General features: G+C 39.9%; 1 protein-coding gene and 1 non-coding gene across 4 annotated transcripts in view; both read right to left on the bottom strand.

Annotated features, from left to right (window-relative positions):
* Positions 1-22,005, bottom strand: part of SCAPER (S-phase cyclin A associated protein in the ER) — a 539,336-nt gene that overhangs the window by 45,721 nt on the left and 471,610 nt on the right. For all 3 annotated transcript variants that reach the window (XM_028092672.2, XM_028092676.2, XM_028092674.2), the window contains exon 27: positions 15,762-15,917. In XM_028092672.2, coding sequence (XP_027948473.2) covers positions 15,762-15,917 — 156 coding nt within the window. The remainder of the gene's footprint in view (positions 1-15,761; positions 15,918-22,005) is intronic.
* LOC114200528 (U6 spliceosomal RNA) lies at positions 730-836 on the bottom strand. Its single transcript, XR_003607475.1, has one exon. It is a non-coding gene; the product is annotated as a U6 spliceosomal RNA (small nuclear RNA).

The raw sequence follows: 22,005 nt of genomic DNA, 5'->3' as shown, positions 1-22,005 counted from the left end.
TTGCAGGAATAAATCCCACTTGGTCATGATGTATAATCCTTTTACTATATCTGCTAAATTTGGCTTGGTAGTTTTGTTGGACATTTTTACATCAATGTTCATAAGGGATATCAGTGTGTAGTTTTCTCTTTTTGTAGTGTCTTTGTCTGGCTTTGGTTTCAGGGTAATGCTGGCTTCATAAAATGAGTTACGAAGTGTTCCCTCCCCTTCAATTTTTGAGAAAAGCTTGAGAAAGATTGGTGTTAGTTCTTTAAATGTTTGGAAGAATTCACAACTGAAGCCATCAGGTCCAGGGCTTTCCTTTGAACATTTTTGATTACTGATTCAATCTCCTTACTAGTTCTATAGGTCTATTCAGATTTTCTTTTCCTTTCTGATTTAGTCTTGGTAGGTATTTTGTTTCTAGAAATTTATCCATTTCATCTAGGTTATCCAATTTGTTGGCATATGTTATTAATAGCGCCTGCTTATAATACTTTTTATTTCTGCAGAATTGATAGTAATGTTCCCGCTTTCTTTTCTTCCCTCACCTTTACTGAGGTATAACTGACAAACAAAATTATAACTTATTTAAAGTGTACAAAATGAATATTTGCTATATGGATACACCGTGAAATGATTCTCACAATCAAGTTAACACATCCATTACTTCACATAGTTCTTTTTTTTTTTTGGTGGTAGAATGTTTAAAATCTACTCTCAGTAAATTTCAAGTATATTTTAATTATAGAAAACATGGAACACTTCAAGAATTTGAGTGTCATCCTTGTGCAGGGGCCATACTAATCTCCTCTGTATTATTCTAGTTTTAGTATATGTGCTGCCAAAGTGAGCACCCCATTTTCATTTGAGTTTAGTAATTTGATTCTTCTCTCTCTTTTTTCTTAGTTCATCTAGTTGAAGGTTTTGTCAATTCTGTTGCTCTTTTCAAAGAACTCAAACTTTGGTTTCACTGATGTTCTCTATTGTTATTTTATTCTCTATTTCATTGATCTCTGTTATAATCTTTATTATTTCCTTCCTTCTGCTAGCTTTGAGTTTAGTTTGTTCTTCTTTCTCTAGTTCCTTAAGTTGTATAGTTTTTTTTTTAAAGATTTTATTTATTTATTTGACAGGGTGAAGGAGAGAGAGCGAGCAAGCATGAGTGGGAGGGAAGGGTGGGGCAGAGGGAGAGGGAGAGGGAGAGGCAGACTCCCTGCTCAGCAAGGAGCCCGATGTGGGGCTCCATCCCAGGACCCTGAGATCATGACCTGAGCCGAAGGCAGACTCTTAACCAACTGAGCCACCCAGGGGCCCCTGTATAGTTAGGTTGTTGATTTGAGATATTTCTTTTTTAATGTAAATGTTTATAGTTATACACTTACCCCTCATCAGTGCTTTTATTGTGTCTTGTAAGTTTTGATATATTGTGTTTTCATTTTCATTCATCATTAAGTATTTTCTTTTTTATTGTTATGTTAATCACCATACATCACATCATTAGTTTTTGATGTAGTGTTCCATGATTCATTGTTTGCATATAACACCCAGTGCTCCATGCAGTACGTGCCCTCTTTAATACCCATCACCAGGCTAACCCATCCCCCCACCTCCCTCTCCTCTAGAACCCTCAGTTTGTTTCTCAGAGTCCATAGTCTCTCATGGTTCGTCTCCCCCTCTAATTTCCCCCCTTTCATTCTTTCCTTCCTGCTATCTTCTTCTTCTTCTTCTTCAAACATATAATGTATTATTTGTTTCAGAGAAGTATTTTCTAATTTCCCTTGTGATTTTTTCCTCGATCCATCTGTTGTTTAAGAGTGTGTTGTTTAATTTCCATAAATTTGTGGATTTTTTAGTTTTATTTCTGTTACTGATTTCTAACTTTATCCTGTTATAGTTGGAGAAGATACTTTGAATGGTATCTATCTTTTTAAATCTCCTGAGACTTCATCTTTGGCCTAATGGCTGGTCTATCCTGGAACATGTCCCAGGTGCACTTGAGAAGAATGTGTACTTTGTTTTTTTTTGGGTAGTGTTCAGGAGAGGCATTATTCTGCCTATCACAATGGGACTAGTTAGTCACGATTCACACATTTATTCAACAAATATTTACTGAGGACCTACTCTGTGACAAGCACTACACAAGGCACTAGGATTCAGCAGTAAAATCTATGCCCTTTTCCTGATAAAGCTTACATTTTAGTGCAGGAGGATATTAGGAACAAATAAACAATATATGTAATATATAGTATGTCAGGTGTGCAAAATGCTCCAGAGAAGCAGGGGACATGGCCAGGGATGAAGATGTAGGTGAATGTGTAATACTATTTTATATAGGATGGTTGGGGAAGCTCTTCTTCTTTTTTTTTTTTTTTTTTGAAGATTTATTTGTTTATTTGACAGAGAGAGACAGCAAGAGAGAGAACACAAGCAGGGGAAGTAGGAGAGGGAGAAGCAGGCTTCCAACGTGGGGCTTGATCCCAGGACCCTGGGATCATGACCTGAGCTGAAGGCAGACGCTTGACGACTGAGCCACAAAGGCGCCCCAGGGGAAGCTCTTTCTAAGGTGTTAAGTTAGCAGAGTTCTACAGAAAGTGAGGAAGGAAGCCATGAGGCTATCTGAGGCCAGGGTACTTTTGACAGAAAAGCATCAAGTCTCAAGTCTTGGAGTCAGGAACATGCAGGACATGTTCAAGAGACAGCAAGGCCAGTGTGGCTACAGCAGACTGAGTGAGTGGAAGAACATTAGGAAACAAGATCAGAGAGGCCAGGGAGAAGATCAGGTAGGGTCTTATAGACCACTGTAAGGACATTGTAAGGATTTCACTGAATAAGAAAGAAAGTCATTGTAAGGTTCTGAGCAGAGGAGTGATGTATCTGACTTAGGATTAAAAATAATCACTATAGCTAATTGGTTGAAAAGCTTTTAGAAGAGCCAAGGCAGGGGCAGGGAGGCTGTTTGAATTATTCAAGTGACAGATCATGGTGGATGAACCAGGCTGGTAGCTATGAATGTGGTGAGAAGTGGTTGGATTCTGAAAACCTTCAGACGGGAAAGCCACTAGGATTTCCTGATAGATTGGATGTGGGTGTGAGAGAAAGAGGAGTGAAAAATGGCTCAGTGGATTTTGGCCCGAATAATTGGAAGAATGTGGCTGCCATTTATAGAAATGGGGAAGACAGTGGATAGAGCATGACTGGGGTAGAAAACCAGGAGTTCAGACTTAAACTTGTTAAATTCAAGAAGCCTATTAGACATCCAAGTGGAGATAATGAATTGGAATTTGGATAAAATGAGCTTTCCAAGGGTAGCTATTTTTGTCAGTTTTGTCCCCAGGGCTTAAAACAGTGGTCTGACACAGTAGCCACTCAATAGACATTTGTTGAATGACTGAATAAATATACAAGCCTAAGGTCAGAGGAGTGGCTGGGCTTGAGATATTTGGGAGTCATCAATACACACACGATATTTAAAACCAGGAGCCTATCCAGTAAGTGAGCATAGACAGTGGTTTGAGGATTGAACCTTGGGATATTTAAACATTTAGAAGCTGGGGAGAGAAGAAAAAATCAGCAAAGGAAACTAAAAAATAGAAACCAATGGAGTAAGAGGAAAACCAGAAAAGTATGGTGTCCTAGAAGCAGAGTGAAGATAGTTTCAAGGAGGAGGAAGTAATCAATAAAAAAGTTTAACTAAAAATAAATGAGAACTGAAAAAAGGATGAAATTTATAGAAATAACTGTTAAATCCTACTTTTAGATTTTATAAAAACTAACCACATATGTTTGGAATGAGAAGATGGTATGTGGCAGGGGATTGGAATGCACCTCTCAGGGGTAAGTGGGGAAAAAGGCTTAGCAAATGAGCTGCCTAACAGTTAAAATGAGGAGAGTGTTGCTTGTTTACCGATGACTATAATTCAATTTTGACTGAATTAATAGGAGCACAATGTACATAACTAGAAAGGTCCAGTCCTGCTCCCTACCCTGGAAGAATGGGCTCCAGCACTGGGTGCGATACTACATTCAGGACACTGATGTATAAGTAAATTCCCTAGGAAAGTGTGGTAGAAGTATCTGGAAACAATGTCATCCGAGGAAGATTTGAAGGAATTGGGAAATTTATCTCAGAACTGGAGGCCATAAAGGTTATTTTCAAACTGAAGAGGTATTATATTGTTATTTATGACCCCAGAGAAGAGACATTACCTGAAAGCAGATAGTAGATAAACTTATGAAAATCCTTCTAAGAATTAGAACACCCCAAAGCGATGTTGGTAAGCTACTACTTTCTTCCCCATTCTGGAAAAAGTGGAGGATCACATCCAGTCAAGTGGCAGAGGGCACTCAAACCTTAGCTGGGCATGGAACACAGCATTGTCTAAGACTCTGTTCAGTAACAGAATGTTGTAACAGCTGTGAATCTTCTTTGAAAATTATACTCTCCTGCACACACACACACACACACACACACACACACACACACACACACCCTATAGCTTGTTTGATGCAGATCTAATTTGGAGCCCCATTGAAGGGAATGTGGATGACTTAGTGGAGATATAAGAGGGAGAGAAAACTGAAGGTGGGAAAGATGTATGTGTAAGCATTCTAAGATAGCTGGGCATTTTATTAGAGAAGAGAAAAACTATAGGGACAATTAAAGAGTAAGATTATCAAGTAGGGTGAGGCTGGCTAATATTTGGGAGGATTTCCAAAGTGCCTGACGACGAGTTTCAGTTGAACTCAAAGAGGAACTTCTGAGAAGGAAACCTTTCTGGGAAGAGAAGTGACAGATGATGAAAAGAGATGGACATTCTTGCTGTTTGGAACCAACAGACTGGAAGAGGCTGGAGAAAGAGGAAGACCAGGGGGACACCAATGGGAACAGGAGGTAAAGGGTGAGGTCACTAAGAAGAAACTGGGGCTGGCAGAGGTCCGAATGGAGCCCAAGAAAGTGGAAGATACAGAGGTGATGACCTCAAGATAGTCTGGGACACCAAAGGTGGAAGGAAGAAGGGTCAGGGAGGAGCCCAGGAGGTGCGAATGCAAGGAGCTCTGGGTGACTGACAACAGGATCTAGTTCTGGATCTTGGAACTGCAGGCTAGGGATGCTATCCAAACATGCCTCTCCAATGGGACATTTCTGACCTCCTAACTTTCGCTTTCTCATAGTCACTGTAAGTAGCCAAGGGCCCTGTGCTGATTTTGGCTAGTTTTGCTGATGTTTTGGCTTCTCCTATCTTCAGAATTTGTTAGTTAGGCTGAAGGAGCTCTGCCAGAGGCTCTGCTGTGTGGCCAAGTGAAGGCAATTGCTTCTGCTGGGTGAGTAACTGGGTGGAAAAACTGTCATATTGGGGCTGCATGATGACTGCAGTACCCTCTGACTGACCTTTTCTGCTTCCCTTCTTGCACCTCTAACACATTCCTCACAGAGTAAACAGATGTTCTTTTTACTTTTTAAGTAATCAGATCATGCCACTCTCTGGCTTAAAATCCTCACGTGGCTTCTCCTCATACATAGAATAAAACCCAAACTTCTACTCTCTCTGTCCACATCTCCTGTCCCTTACTTTGACTTCATTTAGCACTTTCTTTCTCATCACATTCCAGTATTCTGCCTTCTCTGTTTCTGGAACACACCCACCTCAGATATTTGGGAGTCATCAACTTAGCATTCTTCTTAACTACAATATTCTTCCCTTGGATCTTTACATGACTGACTACTTAGCTTCAGTGTCATCTCCCCAGAGAGGTCTTCCCTAACCACCCCACCTACAGAAGCCCCTTCCCAAGCCACTGTGCTATATTACCCTGCTTTATTTTCTCATATTGCCATCACTAACTCATATTATCTAATTTGTTTATTTGTTTATTGTCTTTTTCTCCTGTTAGATTGTAAGTTTCATAAATGTAGGTGTTTTGTTCACTACTACATCCCTCATGCCTTGACAAATAGATGGCACATATCAACTGCTCAATAGCTACCAATGAATAAGGAATAAATAAATGAATGAATAAAGAATAAAGAAATAAATGAATGAATAAAGAATAAAGCAATGGAAGGAAGTGAGGAAGAATTAGTCTGGCCAAGGAATGAGGGCCTCGGACATCTCCTTCTTACCTCCGGGGAAGAAGAACATGAGATGTGGGCAGCCCTTCTTCCTGTGTGAAGAGCAGGCGCAGGAAATGGGGCCCTGGTATAGGTTAATGATACACAACGGTGTTTGCTAACTCTACCAGTCACAAGCTATTTCCTTTCTATTTTGTTTTTGGCTGGTGCTAGCTAGGTGCCTCAAGGGGAACTGCTAGGACATTTAGTATCTTTCCTTAAGGAAATCTTCTTAGTTGAAGACATAAAACAAATACACAGGACAAGAGAACTAATGAATTAGCAGTAGACAAATATTAAGTAAGAGGTGTAAATAGTAGGTTCCATCTCATATTTCTGAGGCAAGCATCCCTTTCATATCAGATAGGACTGAAATGGATTCTGGGAGACAGAAGATAGAGATAACTAAGGTTTTAGGTCTTAAAATGAGATCAGATGACAAGAATCATGAGCAGAATAAGGTAGTGAAGAGGAACAGCCAACTTTGGGTGAAAGCCAATGAGCTTTAGAATCTGACATATGAAATATAACTTCTTGGTAGAAACTGCCAGTACGAATTCTGAGAGGAAATGTCCATCAGGGCTTTGTTGTGAATATGATCTGTGCCTTAACTTCACTTGATCCTGCCTTGATATACTTTTTCCTCTTTTCTTTTGTTTTAATTTTTTTCATTAAAAAAAAAAGAATGAATTCATTCATCAAATGATTACATATACTGTAATCTCTATCAAAACTGTTTGGAAAAAGGTGGGGTACAATAAATATATATTAAAAACAGCACCTCAGGCAAGATACAGATGTGTTAGTTCCCATTTGCCCCTCCCTGTGAGGGAAGAATTATTAAATTCACTTTTACAATGTGAGGAAAAAGGCTTTGAGAAGCTAGGAGAGTAGGAACGGCACCCACATTTTTTTGACTCCCAAACCTGTGCTCTTCAACAACCCTACAGAAAGGTTTTCTTCTTGAGATCCTGCCCTCCAAAGTCCTAGAACCAGTGGGAGTCCACCTGCAGTGTATCCTGGATATATTCTGCTGCTCCAAGCCTGGTGAGCCGACACACGTACTGACAGTCTGCCTTCGTCATACCCTGTCCCCTCTGGGAGTGAAGTCAGTGAAGGCTGCCCCTAAACTTTGGTCCTGTGGGGCATGGTCCAGAAAGCTCCCTCTCTCTGACACAGTGCCTGGCACATGGTGGACATAAAGTTGAGTTTAGCAATAAATTGGTCATCGTTCTGTCCCTATAAGTCAACTAAGTCTTTATTACTAGAGCAGGGATAGATCATTCAGAAATCTTTAAACTAGCCATCACCCAGGTGTGAACACAGAAACAGCCCAGGAGTTCCTGCTCTTGTGTTCCCCTCACTCTCTAGATCTGAAGCATGTGGTAGTCACTCCTCCTTATCAGTCTAGAGGCTGCCGTGCTCCCCTGGAAGGTGTGAGCAGGATTGCTGGAAGATAACTCACAAGGAGCATTTAGCCCGGGACACATAAATGGCGCTCAACAAATGTTACTTCCCCTACTTTTACTTGCTGAGTCATATTATATTCACTTCATTCCCTATCTCCCAATCTCAGATTTTGTCTAAGGACAGTGGCTAATGACCGCAAAAGGTTTAAAAGTTAACAGAAGTACTGTCAAGAGACAGGGTGACAATACCAGATATGAGACTGCAGAGAGACTAGAAGACAGATGAGAACAGGGTATTCATCTTCAGGGTAGGCTGGAAGGTGGAAGATTGTATTTTTCAAACACAACCACAGCAATATTTCTGGTCCTATTGCTCTTCTAGGACCTTCATATTCCCCATGAAGAGGTCAAGTCTATTTTTCCTCCCTTTGAAGCAGTTGGGGGGATTCTGTGACTGACTTGATGAATAGAACTCAGTGGAAATCATGCTGCATAACTTCTGAGGCTAGCTTGTATAAGGTGATATGGTTTCTACCTGGTCCTTTGTCAAGATGCTCCTTCTTGGAATGTGGCACCATGTTGTGAGGAAGCCCAAATTAGCCTCTGCAGAGGGACCAGATGGACAGGTCCTCAGCTAACAGCCATATGAATGACAGATGTGTGTGAATAAGCACTCAGAAGATTTCAACTGCTAGCCTTCCAACTTCTAGCGTTCTTCCAATTGAGGCCCAGATACTGTGGAACAAAGATAAGCCATTCTCTATGTATCTTGACAAAATTCCTGACACACAGAGTCTGTGAGATTAATAGATGGCTGTTTTTTTTTTTAAAGATTTCATTTATTTTTTTTTAATGTAATCTCTACCCCCGATGCGGGGCTTGAACTCACGACCCTGAGATCAAGAGCTGCATGTTCTGCTGAGCCAGCCAGGTGCCCCAATAGATGTTTTATGTTTTTATGCCACTAAGTTTTGGGGTGATCTGTTATATATCCATAGTAATTGGAACAAGGAGAAGAAAAGCAAAGGAAAATATGTGGAAGGGTGAGACCAGAGAGGCTCAGGGAGAAGAGTAGGATTAGAGTAGTCTGTAACTTGTCAAGGAGCATTAGGACTAGTTCTGATAGGTAGCAGTAGGGAAACAGGTTACAGATGGGTATCAGAGATTTTTTAGGCATTAAAACTTATCAATGACAGAGTAAGTTCCCTTAGTAAGTAATGAGTTCCCTGTCAAAAGAGATATTCAAATATAGACTGGATGAGGCTACTGAAGAGATTCACACATGAATAGAAGACTGGATTAAGGTAACATTAAGGTTCCTTCTAGTAAAAAAATGTGACAACAGATTAGATCTGGGGTACAAGGAAGAGAGATGAGACAGAGATGATGATGTCCGGAGTCTGAGGAGATCATACATAAAAAGAGAGACTTAGGATTTAAAAAAAATTCTTTTTCATTCCTTTTGCTTTTTGGTCTCTCCCACTTTCTACCTCCTCTCTAATACGTTCTCCATCAGGTATTCTTGATACTTGATTAATGCTCCCAAAATATGCTTAGCATGTCACTTCCCTGATCAAAGGCTCTTGATGACACCACTGCCACCACATCTCAGCAAGTCATGATATATAGTTCACAGAGTACTTTTACATTTATTATCCCAGTTGAACCTCCTAACAACCTGAGAGGCACTAAAATCTCACAATGCAGCTCAAGGAAATACTCCACTGGTTCTTCATATTTCTCTGCCATGATGTCTTGGCTTTAGCTGTTTTCTGTATCTGCCTCTCTCTCGGCTCTCAATGTTCCAACCCGTCCTTTCAAGACCCACATTAAATTTTAGGCGCTCTAGGAAACCGCTAATTCCTACAACTAAGAGTGGTCTTTCCCTCCTTTTAACTCCATCAACGATGATGTAGTAACAGTAGCAAATGTTTATTAAGCATGTACTACGTGCCAGGCAGCATGCTAAGTGCTTTCCTGTGTTATCTTCTATCCTCTGCATCATTCTCTGCCTTATACCCTGGGTCTTGGTATACGCGTCTTCTTTCCTCTACTAGCTGACAAGGTCCTTGAGGACACAAGTGATGTCTGAGTCATTTCTGCTTTCTCCCAAAATTAGCACAGGGCCTGGCACAGAGCAAATACTACATAAATATTTGTTTAATGCATGAGAGAATAATTCAGGCAGGCAGAGTTAAAGTTTACCTTTGCCTGAACAAATGGTTTTCAAGCACCCTTAAACACTTGAGAAGCACTCATTTATATCCACATAGTTAATGAGCTAAATTATAAATCATTCTTATCTTTTTATGACACAGGTTTCCAGGGACCTCGGCTAGAACCCCCTTTTGTTAGTGTAGTTTATGGATATGAAAATAAGGCCCACAAATACATATGACAACAAACTCCTTTTTGTGTAAATATATTCTAGAATTCAGAACAGGCTCCTCCAAGCAGTCAGAATTAGCTAGGTTTTATAAGCCCCTCTCCTTACATAAGGACTGTGAACTCTTCCACTGTGGATCCACTGCTTCCTGGCCTTCTCCCTGTAGTGCCGAGTACAGTTATAGACTAGGAAATGATTGTTGACTCAGTGAAAGGCCTGTGTTGGCTCCAATTTATAATCACTCATTATTGTTCTGATCCTATTCATTCAGCTAAGGAGTCAGCACCTTAAGGGGGCCTCTGTGAATCTCAGCCAATTAAGGCAGTTGAGATGCTGCCCTCAGATTTGAAAACTATCCTTTTCTCCTTACTACTTAAAGGACCAAGAGTGGAAAAGTGGTAATAGCGAAGGCCAAAGAAATAAGCATTTCTGAAAGTCCCACTACAGAGGGTTGAATTTTGCTTAAGTGATTAAGAATTACAACTTGAGAAAAGTTCTAGGATTCACATTCTGGAGTAAGCCTAACATAAAATCAATCCTTTCACCAGAAGATCACAATTTCAATTTTTCCTTAAATGCAAGTTCAAAACCAGGCCTGGTACAAAAATCATCCTCCTTCCCCCACCCCCAACCCCCATGCTGAAGCAAAGATTAATAACATAACCCCTGACACCCAAATTGTCTTTCAGAAAACCTAGGTAAAAATGAGAAGATTAAGGGCACAATAGGAGAGCAGAGCAAACGCAACCCTGCTGTAATCGCCGTCTCAAAGGCCGGGCCACCAGCAGACTGCGGTGTTTACCCAAAGGCCTGGGCTAATCAGTGTACTTAATTATCTCAGGGCCTGCCAGCTCCTGAGAAGCGGTTTTTGAAGGCCTCTCTGGCTCCTCTTTGTCTTCCTATTCCTGCTGGTCGTAAAAGAGCTTTGACAACAAGCCTTCCGCAACTTTCTGGCTCTGGTTGGCTTGTGCTGATGGCCAAAACAGGCATTATGTGAATTACCCCAATATAACAACAGCCACACTACCTTTCTCCCCAGACACAGCTGTGACCTTCTAGAGAGAAGCTCGGACACCTGTAACAAAGTGCTTTCAACAGGCCATTGTAGTTTATAGTTTAGAAATGAAATTTCCATGAAGAAATGGGAAGTAGCTTGAAATGGTCTTGTAAAGATTAAAGGCAAACTAATCTGAAGAGGTAGGAAAAACTCCCTGTATTCTGCTGGTTTGGTGGCGTTCAGGAAATGTGGAAGAATGGAGGATGAGGAGAGCAGCAATTAGGGATCATTCTTTCACCTCATTCACAGAAGCAGCTGATACTGATACTGCTAAGAATTTCCTAGGTAAATTAAGCCAGGAAACACCTGGACCTTTTTTCCTAGAATAATCTGCTTTTGTAGCAAGGCCTACTAATAGAAATTGGTTGAGTAACTGAAGATGGAGAAGGAAATTATAATGGGAAAAATGGATTAAGAATTCTTAAAAACCACCAAGCGTTAATCACTGATTTATTTAAAATCCAGCTGCAGGGGTTCCTAGGTGGCTCAGTTGGCTAAACGTCTGCCTTCGGCTCAGGTCATGATCTCAGGGTCCTGGGATCAAGCCCTGCATCAGGCTCCCTGCTAAGTGGGGAGCCTGCTTCTCCCTCTCCCTCTCCCTCTGCTGCTCCCTCTGCTTGTGCTCTCTCTGTCTCTGTCAAATAAGTAAATAAAATCTCAAAAAAAAAATGGTTGCATATGTACATAAAAACAATATACATATATACAAAGACTTCGGTCTACTTGGATAATCCTTAGGCATATTTCCTCTATGGAAAACTGCTTAGATTCCCTACTCTGGAGGGGATACCATCTACAACTCACAAATTTCAAGTCAGAAACCTGGGAGCCATTTTAGGTTCCTCCCTTCCCTTTACTTCCCACGTCACCAAGCTCTATGCCATCTCTCTCACATATATTCTGTCTCCTTTTAATGCATTTGCTCCTATTTCCATTGTCCCCACAGCCCTCAACATTTCCCTCTTGGCTCATGCAAGAGCCTCTCCACTATTCCTTCTGCCTCTGGGCTAATGCCATTCCAGTCCTTTCTACACTTTTCAGGAATGATCATTCTGTAACAGAAATCTGATCCTGTTACTCTCTCTTAAACAACTTCAGTGATTTTCTACAGCTCTAGTGTAGCACATCAACTCTTGTCTCCCTTTTGGCCTCCTAGGAGCTAACATCTATGGAGTTCATTTAATACTTCATCTCCTGTCGCTCTTCATAGTCACCCTATTGCACAGCTCCATCAAACTGAGCATGAGACAATATCCTATAGATCTGTATCTCTTGATTTGGGTTGCCTCCAAACCAGACCTTGAAACAAGGATAGGAGTGCAAGTAGTTTCCTTGGGAGGAAGCTGAGGACAGAAAGAGGGAAGGGAGAAAGTTGATCAAGGATGTGTCGCTGCATAGCTTACCACTGGTACCCCTCTGACAGACTGACACCTTGGAACTGTCTCATTGAGGGTTAGTGGAGCTGGGATACAATCCACCCATTTATTGCTGGAGAGTCACTCCTGGAGGTATTAACTCCCCTGCACTTGTAGCAAACAGCCACTTGTCCAGAGAATATCCCCAGGCAGGCAGAGAAATACAGGAATCCATTGGCAGGTGACCTCCAGGGGGCCAAAGACAGCAATAACATCTGCTATATCATACAGTGCACATATTATGCCCCTTTTCTCTGTTGCATTCTTTCTTCCATTGTCTTCCTGGGTCCTTTAAGATTTAGTCCATTGAAGAGCTGCAGCTCTTAGTTTATGGGTCTGACCCCAGACCAGGCTTGGGGCTCCCTGAGGGTAGTATCTTTGGTACTTGTCTTGGTGTCTGGCACAGGGCAGATGCTCAATGTCTACTGGAAGAGGACATGACTGTGTGTGTTAAAGAGAAGGGGATCCTGTTTTCCATATATGTAATTGAGAAAATCTTCAAAGAAATGAAATATATGCTCCTACATTTTGAATTATACAAAGTCAAGTGTGTAGGTGAGAGCACTAAAGTAGGAATCTTGTATCCTAATTCAAGTTAGTTTGGCTCAGTTGCTTTCCCTATAAGAGTGAGTGCTGTGAATGACCTCTAAGCTTCTTTCAAGCTCCACAGATTTCAGATGACTAAATCTGTGTGTGTAAGTGAAAGCTGAAGCCCACAAAGTGTACAATGAACACATATGGAAATGCTTACATGTGTGATACTCATCTGGATTTAAGGAAAGAATATAGGTGACAAAGACTTGAGATGCTGGCAGGTTTATAATGTGTATATGAAAGAACCACTGTCGGAAGGGGTCTCCTGGGTGAGAGAATACCCCCCAGGGAGCAGCCTGGCTACTACACAGGAACTAGCCAGGCAGCATGGCAGACCCCAAGCTGGCAGGTGCCAATGCCCTGGATGGAGCCCTGTTACCACTGCTGGCCTCTCTGTAGTGGGGTACCACCTGATCATATTTAGGTTATAGACCCACAAATAGCCACTTCCTAAGTTATCACCTAATCCTTGGAAGGCAGGCTCTGTCTGCATTTCTAGAAGGGAAAGCTGAATATAGGTTATGCTTGGCCTCCCTCACATTCAGGTAGTCTTAATCTTCCTAGAAATGTGACTAGGGGTAGAGGGAGGTTAACATAAGGAAGAATAGATGGATTTCGGGGTCCTATGTATAACAGACTAAAAAATATTAAGCAGGTTCATTTTAGAAAGCAAATTCCCTCTTTTAAAATATTCTGAACATAGTCACTGGCATTCTGTGTACATTGAATATGGATGGATATTTCTTTAAGCAGCTAGACTAGAAGTTTCAAATTTTTAATTTTTATTTTAGTTTTAATTTTCTTCTTGACATATCCTTATAAAACCATATAAATTCTTTCTCTAACAAATCAATGGCATAAAAAAAGAGGCCAAGGGGCGCCTGGGTGGCTCAGTCATTAAGCGTCTGCCTTCGACTCAGGTCCTGGGATCGAGCCCGGCCTTGAGCCCGGCATTGGGCTCCCTGATCCGCCAGAAGCCTGCCCACTCCCCCTGCTTGTGTTCCCTCTCTCGCTGTGTCTCTGTCAAATAAATAAATAAAATCTTAAAAAAAAAATAAAAAAAGAGGCTGAGGGGGAAGGGAACTTTTACAGAATAAGAGAGACTTAAGAGATGTAACAACCAAATGTCACCTGAAATTTGGATTCTGGTTCCAAGAAACTTAAGGTAGAAAGATGTCTGAGACAGTGGGGAAAAGTGAACATGGACTGGGTATACTACAAAATTATTGCTTATTATACTAGGTGTGATAATAGCATCAGAGATGCATGCTGAAGTATCTTCGGTGAAATGAATACCTGAAATTTGTTATAATATGCTCTAGCCATAACTCCCCTCCCCCCAAACAAAAACCCAACAAAACAAAAACCCAGGGGGTGAGTGGGGGAATAAAATAAGACTGGGAAACTATTGATAATAGTTGGGAGTTAGACAATGGATACTACAGGGCATTCATTACTGTACTCTTTCCTTTTGGGTATGTTTGAAAAGTATATAAAATATAAATAAAAAGGGCTACAGCAAAAAAAAATTATAAGCAGTGCTGTTTAGAATTGTAAGAAAATTATTTTACTGAACATTCTTAATATGCCTGAGGGCTATGTCATATTCCTATCAGAAACATTGAATCATTATTGCAAATTATTCTTAATTGGTGGGAGGGGAGAGAAAAGAACATAATGGGGGTTTACTCTGCCCCTCCTAGAGAATTATTGCTTTTGAGGACAGTCTACAGGATGGGGTAAGGGTCCTATGTATAACAGACTAAAAAATATTACGTAGGTTCATTTTAGAAAGCAAATTCTCTCTTTTAAAATATTCTGAACATAGTCACTGGCACTCTGTGTACATTGAATATGGATGAGAATGAGCCAACCAGGCGAGCAGTTGTCCCTGGCATGTTGGCTATAATCATGCCGCTTCTGGGCAACCAACTTGAGCAACAGAAACCTGAGTAAGGTAGAGGGCCCACAGTGACCCCCAACCCCCCTTACCCCCCCACCATACTGAATACAAACAGGCCCATTAGGCCACCCACCTTAGAATATCCATAAGCCCCAGCTGACCAATAGGCTACTTACAACTGGGCACAGGTACCAAAAATGGAAAATTCCATACGTTCCAATACCTCGACCCCCCCCCTCCCCCCCCGCCTCGTGGCAGACCGTCTCTCCTTAGCTGCCCTGCCCTGCAGTGTTTTCAATAAATTTTATCTCCTTTGTTCTGCCCTGGGTGAATTCTTTCACTACCCATGCCACCGGCCTCCATCTGATCGGGTTGTCTGTCCTACACATAGGTCATATGTAACTTCAGGGAGCTACTGTTTTTGGATGGCTCCCTTCCCTTATTCATGAAGGTATCTTGGAGAAAGAGACAAAAGGGGAAAATAAACAAATCTAGGAGGCTGTAAATAAAAGCATGTGAACACAGTCATGGAGGGTGTTGTGCTGAGGGTCTGCCTTGATCTGGTGTAGGCTTTGTTATTGCCTCACTAAGTCAAGGACAATCACTTGATTCCCCTGAATTTCAGTGGAAGTAGGACTGGACGACTCCTAAGAACTCTTCCAGTAATGATAGTTAAGTGTATGATACTAACAAGAAAAACAGACTCTGACAGGTGTGTGTAGCCAGGGAAAAACAAGAAATATAAGGCTAGTCTCAATATGGGAGACCAATAAGGACAAAGGTAGGGCAAAGAAGAAAAGAGGCCACGATGACCACCTGCATTCCTATGAAATGACCCCAAGATGGGCAAAATTTAAGAGATATTTCCAAAGTTGAGTCCAGATTGATATCAGGTAGAAGCCTTACCTTCTGGTGACAGCAAAGCACAGCATGCACATTCCATGTAAGAGTTCTGCGGCATGCTGCAGAAATGTGGCCATCTTGGGATTCTCATCCACTGGTCCTTGCACTGACAGGAAGCAGCCATGAAGCTTGCTGATCAGACCTATGTTCACCACGTAGCTAGATGTAGGGAGAAACATGTGTGTTATCAGTCTGCATGGGCTGGCAATATCTTCAAAGATGAGTCTGAAAAACTTAGACCCCTCTAACAAGCAAACACAGGTTTGGGTAAAGCATCTCAACTAATAATTTCCTTAGATTTAGTCCTGAATAATCAGCTATTTCTGTAAGTGATTCTCTCCCCTCTTTTGGTTAGTCTGATGCTATTCTTCAAGAAAGATGAGTGAAAATGATTATCTGATCATTTTTAAAGAGTCTGTCAATAATTGACTTTTTTTTTTTAATTTTATTTATTTATTTGACAGAGAGAGAAGACGCAGCGAGATAGGGAACACAAGCAGGGGAAATGAGAGAGGCAGAAGCAGGCTTCCCGTGGAGCAGGGAGCGCGATGCAGGGCTTGATCCCAGGACCCTGGGACAATGAACTGAGCCGAAGGCAGACGCTTAATGACTGAGCCACCCAGGTGCCCTGAGTCCGTCAATAGTTGAAATGATTTATAACTACTTCTACACTCTTGAAAAGCAGTACTTTTTAAAGTACCAGATAGCCAAATTCACTAGAATGTAGGGGTTCAGAAAGTAAGATGATGCTACTCAGATATACTCTTGTTACAACCTAAATTTCTAATGCCAAATGTAGGTTCTCTATTTTTCAAAACCCTATCACCATTAGGAGTATAACAGTGGGAATCTAATTGCTTTCTGTTATGAAAAGTACCAGTCTTGACAGTTGACAATAACATTTAAGAAGTCACTTTCATCTTTTCAGCCCATTAAACAGCTTTCCAGAGCTGTTTATTAAACTGGACCAAAAATAGTAGCTCCTTTATTACTCCACAAAGCAGCTATTATTGAAAATAGTATTTTAAGACTATATATGACCTCGTAGATAAATCAGCCTTAGCTTGGAGATTTTATACTGATTCAGTGCTACTGTATTTACATATATGAAAAGGGCAGGACTTTGAATACAGTAGTTCTGAAAATCAACATGTTAACTTTTAGCAATAAATGCAAAGGAATTGATGCTTCTGCTCATAAGTGCACTACAGTCCCCATCACTATTCATTTACCAGTATACCTTTTTGTAAAAGTAAGGAAAATCTGATGAATAATTCATATCTGGAGCTTCTTCCAAGTTTACTACTTAGAAGTTCAATATAATGCCCCCTTTCTCCTCTTATATTAGGAAATATACTCACCTGGGCTACTCAACATCTCCTACAGTTTTAAAATTGGGAAGTATGAAATGATGACCACCAGACCTATTCTCTTATAATGAAAGAAACTGACAGACTGACATATGCACACAATGAGGATCTTATCATATTCTTATTTAATAGAATCAAACTAAAAAAATGGACTCTCATACTTGCACAGAACTTTTCAATTTAGAAGGTGTTTTTATATTAATCATCCCAATGAATTATCCCAACAATCCCATGAGAGAGCAGATAGTGACAGCTTTGGTTTTTGTCCACCTAGCATATTCTCCTCTTCTACACCATGTAGTCCTGGTGGGATTCTTAAGTATTGTGCTCTCCTACAAAAGCAGAAGTTAGTATGTACTCCATGATAGTCAAAGTTCATTAGCTAGGCCATAATAATAAGTTCTAGGATGGGTACATGACCTAAAAAGGACCAATCAGGATCTTCTGTGGGATTAACAGATGACCATAGGATGAATCTCTTTTCTCTAGGGATATCTAAACTGAGAGATATGAACCTGGGGTTTGCTGGTAGCCAACTTACTTCTTACACAAATATATGCTTATAGGATGAAGCCAAGCAGAGACAAGTTGAAGTGAGAAAACAGACAAAACCCAGAGGGTATAATTGGAGTCTTAGCATCTAGCTTCAAACCTCTACCTTTCCAGTTACAGAAGCCATTTTACTAGGCTTTTTTGCTTACATTATTTCAAGTTAAGTTTCTAAAACAGTTCTAACCACAGAAAGTAGAAAAATTACTTTTTCTGATTATAAAAGTAATACAGGCTCATTATGAAAATTTATATAGCAAAGAAAAGCAGGAAAAAAAAAAAAACAGAAAAAGCTGGCCATAATGTCACCAAAGACAACCACAGTTTGATATGTTTCCTTTTGTTTTTTCTATTTGATTTTTTTATCTATATGACTGACATTAAACTGAATTTTATTCAACTATTTTAGGCATTTTCTATATCATGAAAGATATGTTTATAAGCATTACATTTTAAACCTTTAAAAACTATATTATTGAAACGTTTTAACATAAACTAAATAAAGACAGACTAGGATAACAAACCCCCATGCATTTATCATCCATCCCTAATCACCATCAACCATGGCCCATCCCACCCATCCACCCTATCTTGCATAATGTATAAGCAAGTCTAAGTCATTATATAATTTCATTCATAAATGTTTTAGTTTGTATCTCTAAAAAATAAGAACTTGAAAAAGCAACCACAATACCATTACATCTGAAAATAACAGTAATTCCTTAGTACCATCAAGTAACTAGTATTCAAATTTCCAAAAGTATTTGTGATACTTTGATGTGTGATATCTTAACATTTTTAATAGTTTTTAAAAAATTAGGATCCAAATAAGAACCATACGTTATAATTGGTTACTATATCTTTCGAAGTCACTTCTTACTCTGTATGTTACCCCTCCATCTCTCTTTTCTTCTTTTGCAAATTTATTTGTTGAAAAACCCTCGTTTATTTTATAGTTTCCCACAATCTAAATTTTGCTGATTATGTCCCTGTGGTGTCATTTACCATATTTTTTTGAACTATGTATTTCCTGTAAAATGATCTAGATTCTAGAGGTCTGACTGCATACATGAACATCATTTTTTTAAATGGGTGAATAATTTCCTACCAGTGGAATATTTTTGGAGCTTCTGGTAGTTTTCAGTATCCATCACTATAAACCATGTTGGGATGAACATTTTGTGTACAAATCCTTGCCAGACTTCGAGTTACTTTCTAGAAGTAGAATTACAGAGCCAAAGAGTATACAGATTTTCAGAGTTCTTTATATGTACAGCCCTGTTACATTAAAAAAAAAACCTTGAGTCAATTTATAGTCCTACCTGTAGGGTATGAGAAAACCATATTCACCGTGTAGGGGTTGGTATTACTATTCCCATTTGATAGATGGGGAAACTGAGGCTCAGGGATAGTGAAGTACTAGCCCAGTCAGGAGAGATGCAATATCCTAAGGTCTTCTGACTCCTGATAAAAGTGTCCTTTCCACTAAATACACTCTTGTGTCGCGTTTTTGGGGGTCCTTACTGAGGTATGAATTGTTGTTGTTTTAGAGGGGAGGGTGGGAAGGGACAGAAGAAGGAGAGAATGTTAAGCTGGGCGTGGAGCCTGACGTGGGGTTTGAATCTCACAACCTCAGCTGAGATCATGACCTGGACAGAAACCAAGAGTTGGAAGCTTAACAGACCAAGCCACCCAGGCGCCCCTGAGGTATGAGTTTTTTAAACAAGAATGGAAAATATTTTTTCAGACTATTCCTGAGACTAATAATGACCACACAAAACTTCAAAACCAACTAGTTTTGAGATAAAAATGGCTTAACTCGATTTCCTATACAGATCTTGAAATAGCTAGAAAGGAGGAAAGACTTCCAGAACGAATGAAGAAGCACAGAAAAACCAAACCAAACCATAATGAACACTATTGAGAAGGTGGTACTTTCTGAGCATGGTCTCCTTTGGTTACTGGAGGCCATCAGTCTGACCAATGTTTTTCTCAACTGCCTGGGTCCTGAATCACTGCCCTGGCAATCTTTAGATGACTGCCTAAAAAGATACTGAAACTAAATGGCTCTAAAGGATCAGTGCAGAAAAATTCATATTGCCAACTTCACAGTTTTGAGGGAAGAATGTAGAATCTTCCAATGGATGTTGGGATCAGCGGCAACATATCTTTCACACTGTAACTGTTAGGCTGAAATTAGAATGTTGAGACTGTTAACCATATACAAGATGAAAAGCTTTAACGTGGACTTCTTAGAATATACATCCTGGGAAACAAGCTGCTGTGAATGCTCCAGGAAATGGGCCTCTCTATTTACCATTTGAGATTTAAAATGAGTCCCTCTGCAGCTTTTGCCACTGGAATGTATAAGCTGAAAGATCTCTCTATCTATCCAATCTCTTATCTATCTCCCTCTGTATAAAGATTTATATATATACATATAAATTTATTTATTGCCGCTTCTTCTTTGTCCACCCTTGTCCAGCTACCCACTTTCATCCCAACTGAAATGTTGTCCAAATGGATTCTATTTCTAAACTAGGCTTAGTAAACTCATGATATTCCATGGTTTCAACTATCCTTGATATGTTAATAACTCCTAATTCTCTATCTCTGGGGCTATTTCTCTTCTGAAATTCTTTCCAGAAGTTCTAATTTTTGGATATTTTCTCTTGGGGGTCCCAAGGCACTCCTACATGGATATGTTCAAACAAAAACTCATCATCTCTTCTGAAATCTCCCAACATTGTCTAACTGAATGTCACCAATTCATCCCATAAATGATGCAAGAGATGTGGGGGATAACTATTTGTAATCATGCATTAATCCATTCAATTCTTTCTTTTCTTTTTTTTAAAGATTTTATTTATTTATTTGATGGAGAGACACACAGCAAGAGAGGGAACACAAGCAGGGGGAGTGGGAAAGGGAGAAGCAGGCTTCTCGCTGAGCAGGGAGCCCGATGTGGGGCTCGATCCCAGGACCCTGGGATCATGACCTGAGCTGAAGGCAGACGCTTAATGACTGAGCCACCCAGGCGCCCTCATTCAATTATTTCTAAATATGATACTGATGCTAACCCCAAGGACCTCTTAGAGACTGACACCTAATAATTTCTATAAGAGGTATGTTCAAAGTATTATTACAGTTTAGCAGGAAGGCCTAATTTTCGCTCAATGGGTCAGGTTATTTTGGAGGTCTTCAAATCTTTAAATGCATTCACCAGTATTCTGGAGGTTGAGAGACAGAATATGGGTCATATATTTTTAAGGGGTAGAGATCTAGCCAATGTAGTGTGTTCCAGAGGCAGTGAGCTCCTGGACTGAACAATACGAATGGTTCAGCACAAGTCATGGTTTTGATAGAGCGGTTCTTGATTTTGACAGAGATAGTAGCTCTTCAGTTTTGCAGTGTTCTTCCAGGAGTCATTCCCAGAGATCTAGTCTAGAACCTACTCTTTCAGTCCTTGGAAAAATTTTGTAAGTACCTAATTCCACGTATTAAATCCTTTCTGCTTAAAATAGTTTTGATGGTTTGTTTCCTACAAATGAATTCTGATTATAACAAAGGCCAATAAACAATGTTCAACCTCAACTAGTGATAAAGACAATGTAAATGGCTGAGGTTGAAGAGGTTGCTGCCTGTGTTCTCCTTTAGGATTTTGATGGACTCCTATCTCACATTTAGGTCTTTCAACCATTTTGAGTCTATTTTTGTGTGTGGTGTAAGGAAATGGTCCAGTTTCATTCTTCTGCACGTGGCTGTCCAATTTTCCATAAGTATACTAATAAACATTTGGTAGTTTATCAAATGAATAAATAAGTGAATAAATAAGTGAATCAACAACAAAAAAGACAATGTAAATGAAGATGACACAAAATGCCATTTCACATGTATCAGGTTGGCAATTCATAAGTGTGTTAACATAAAACATTGATAAAGATATGGGGAAATGAACTCCTATCCTTCGCTGATGAGAAGTGAAATCTGTATAATTACTTTGGAGAACAATTTGGTATTACTTGGTAAAGTTAAAATTGCATTTATCATAGCATTCATAAATTCCTATTGTAGGCATGTAAATTCAAGAAACTCCCATATAGGTGCAAAAAAAGATTTCTACGAGGATGTTCACTACATCATTGCTTGAAATGGTGAAAAAGTAGAAATTACTGTCCTCAGGTGGAAAATGCAAAGGGAAACTGTGAATTTATACATTTAAAAGAATCTGTAGAGCAGTTAAAATGAATTAATCAGATCTATATGCATTAACATAAATGAATCTCAACAACATGTTGGGTGAAAATAGAAGTGGACAAAATAGTATT

This window comes from Eumetopias jubatus, unplaced genomic scaffold, assembly GCF_037043125.1.
Source record: "Eumetopias jubatus isolate StellerSeaLion01/CBP00866 unplaced genomic scaffold, mEumJub1_p1.0 scaffold_7, whole genome shotgun sequence".
Lineage (NCBI taxonomy): Eukaryota > Metazoa > Chordata > Mammalia > Carnivora > Otariidae > Eumetopias > Eumetopias jubatus.
This window is presented reverse-complemented; position numbering and strand designations above follow the sequence as displayed.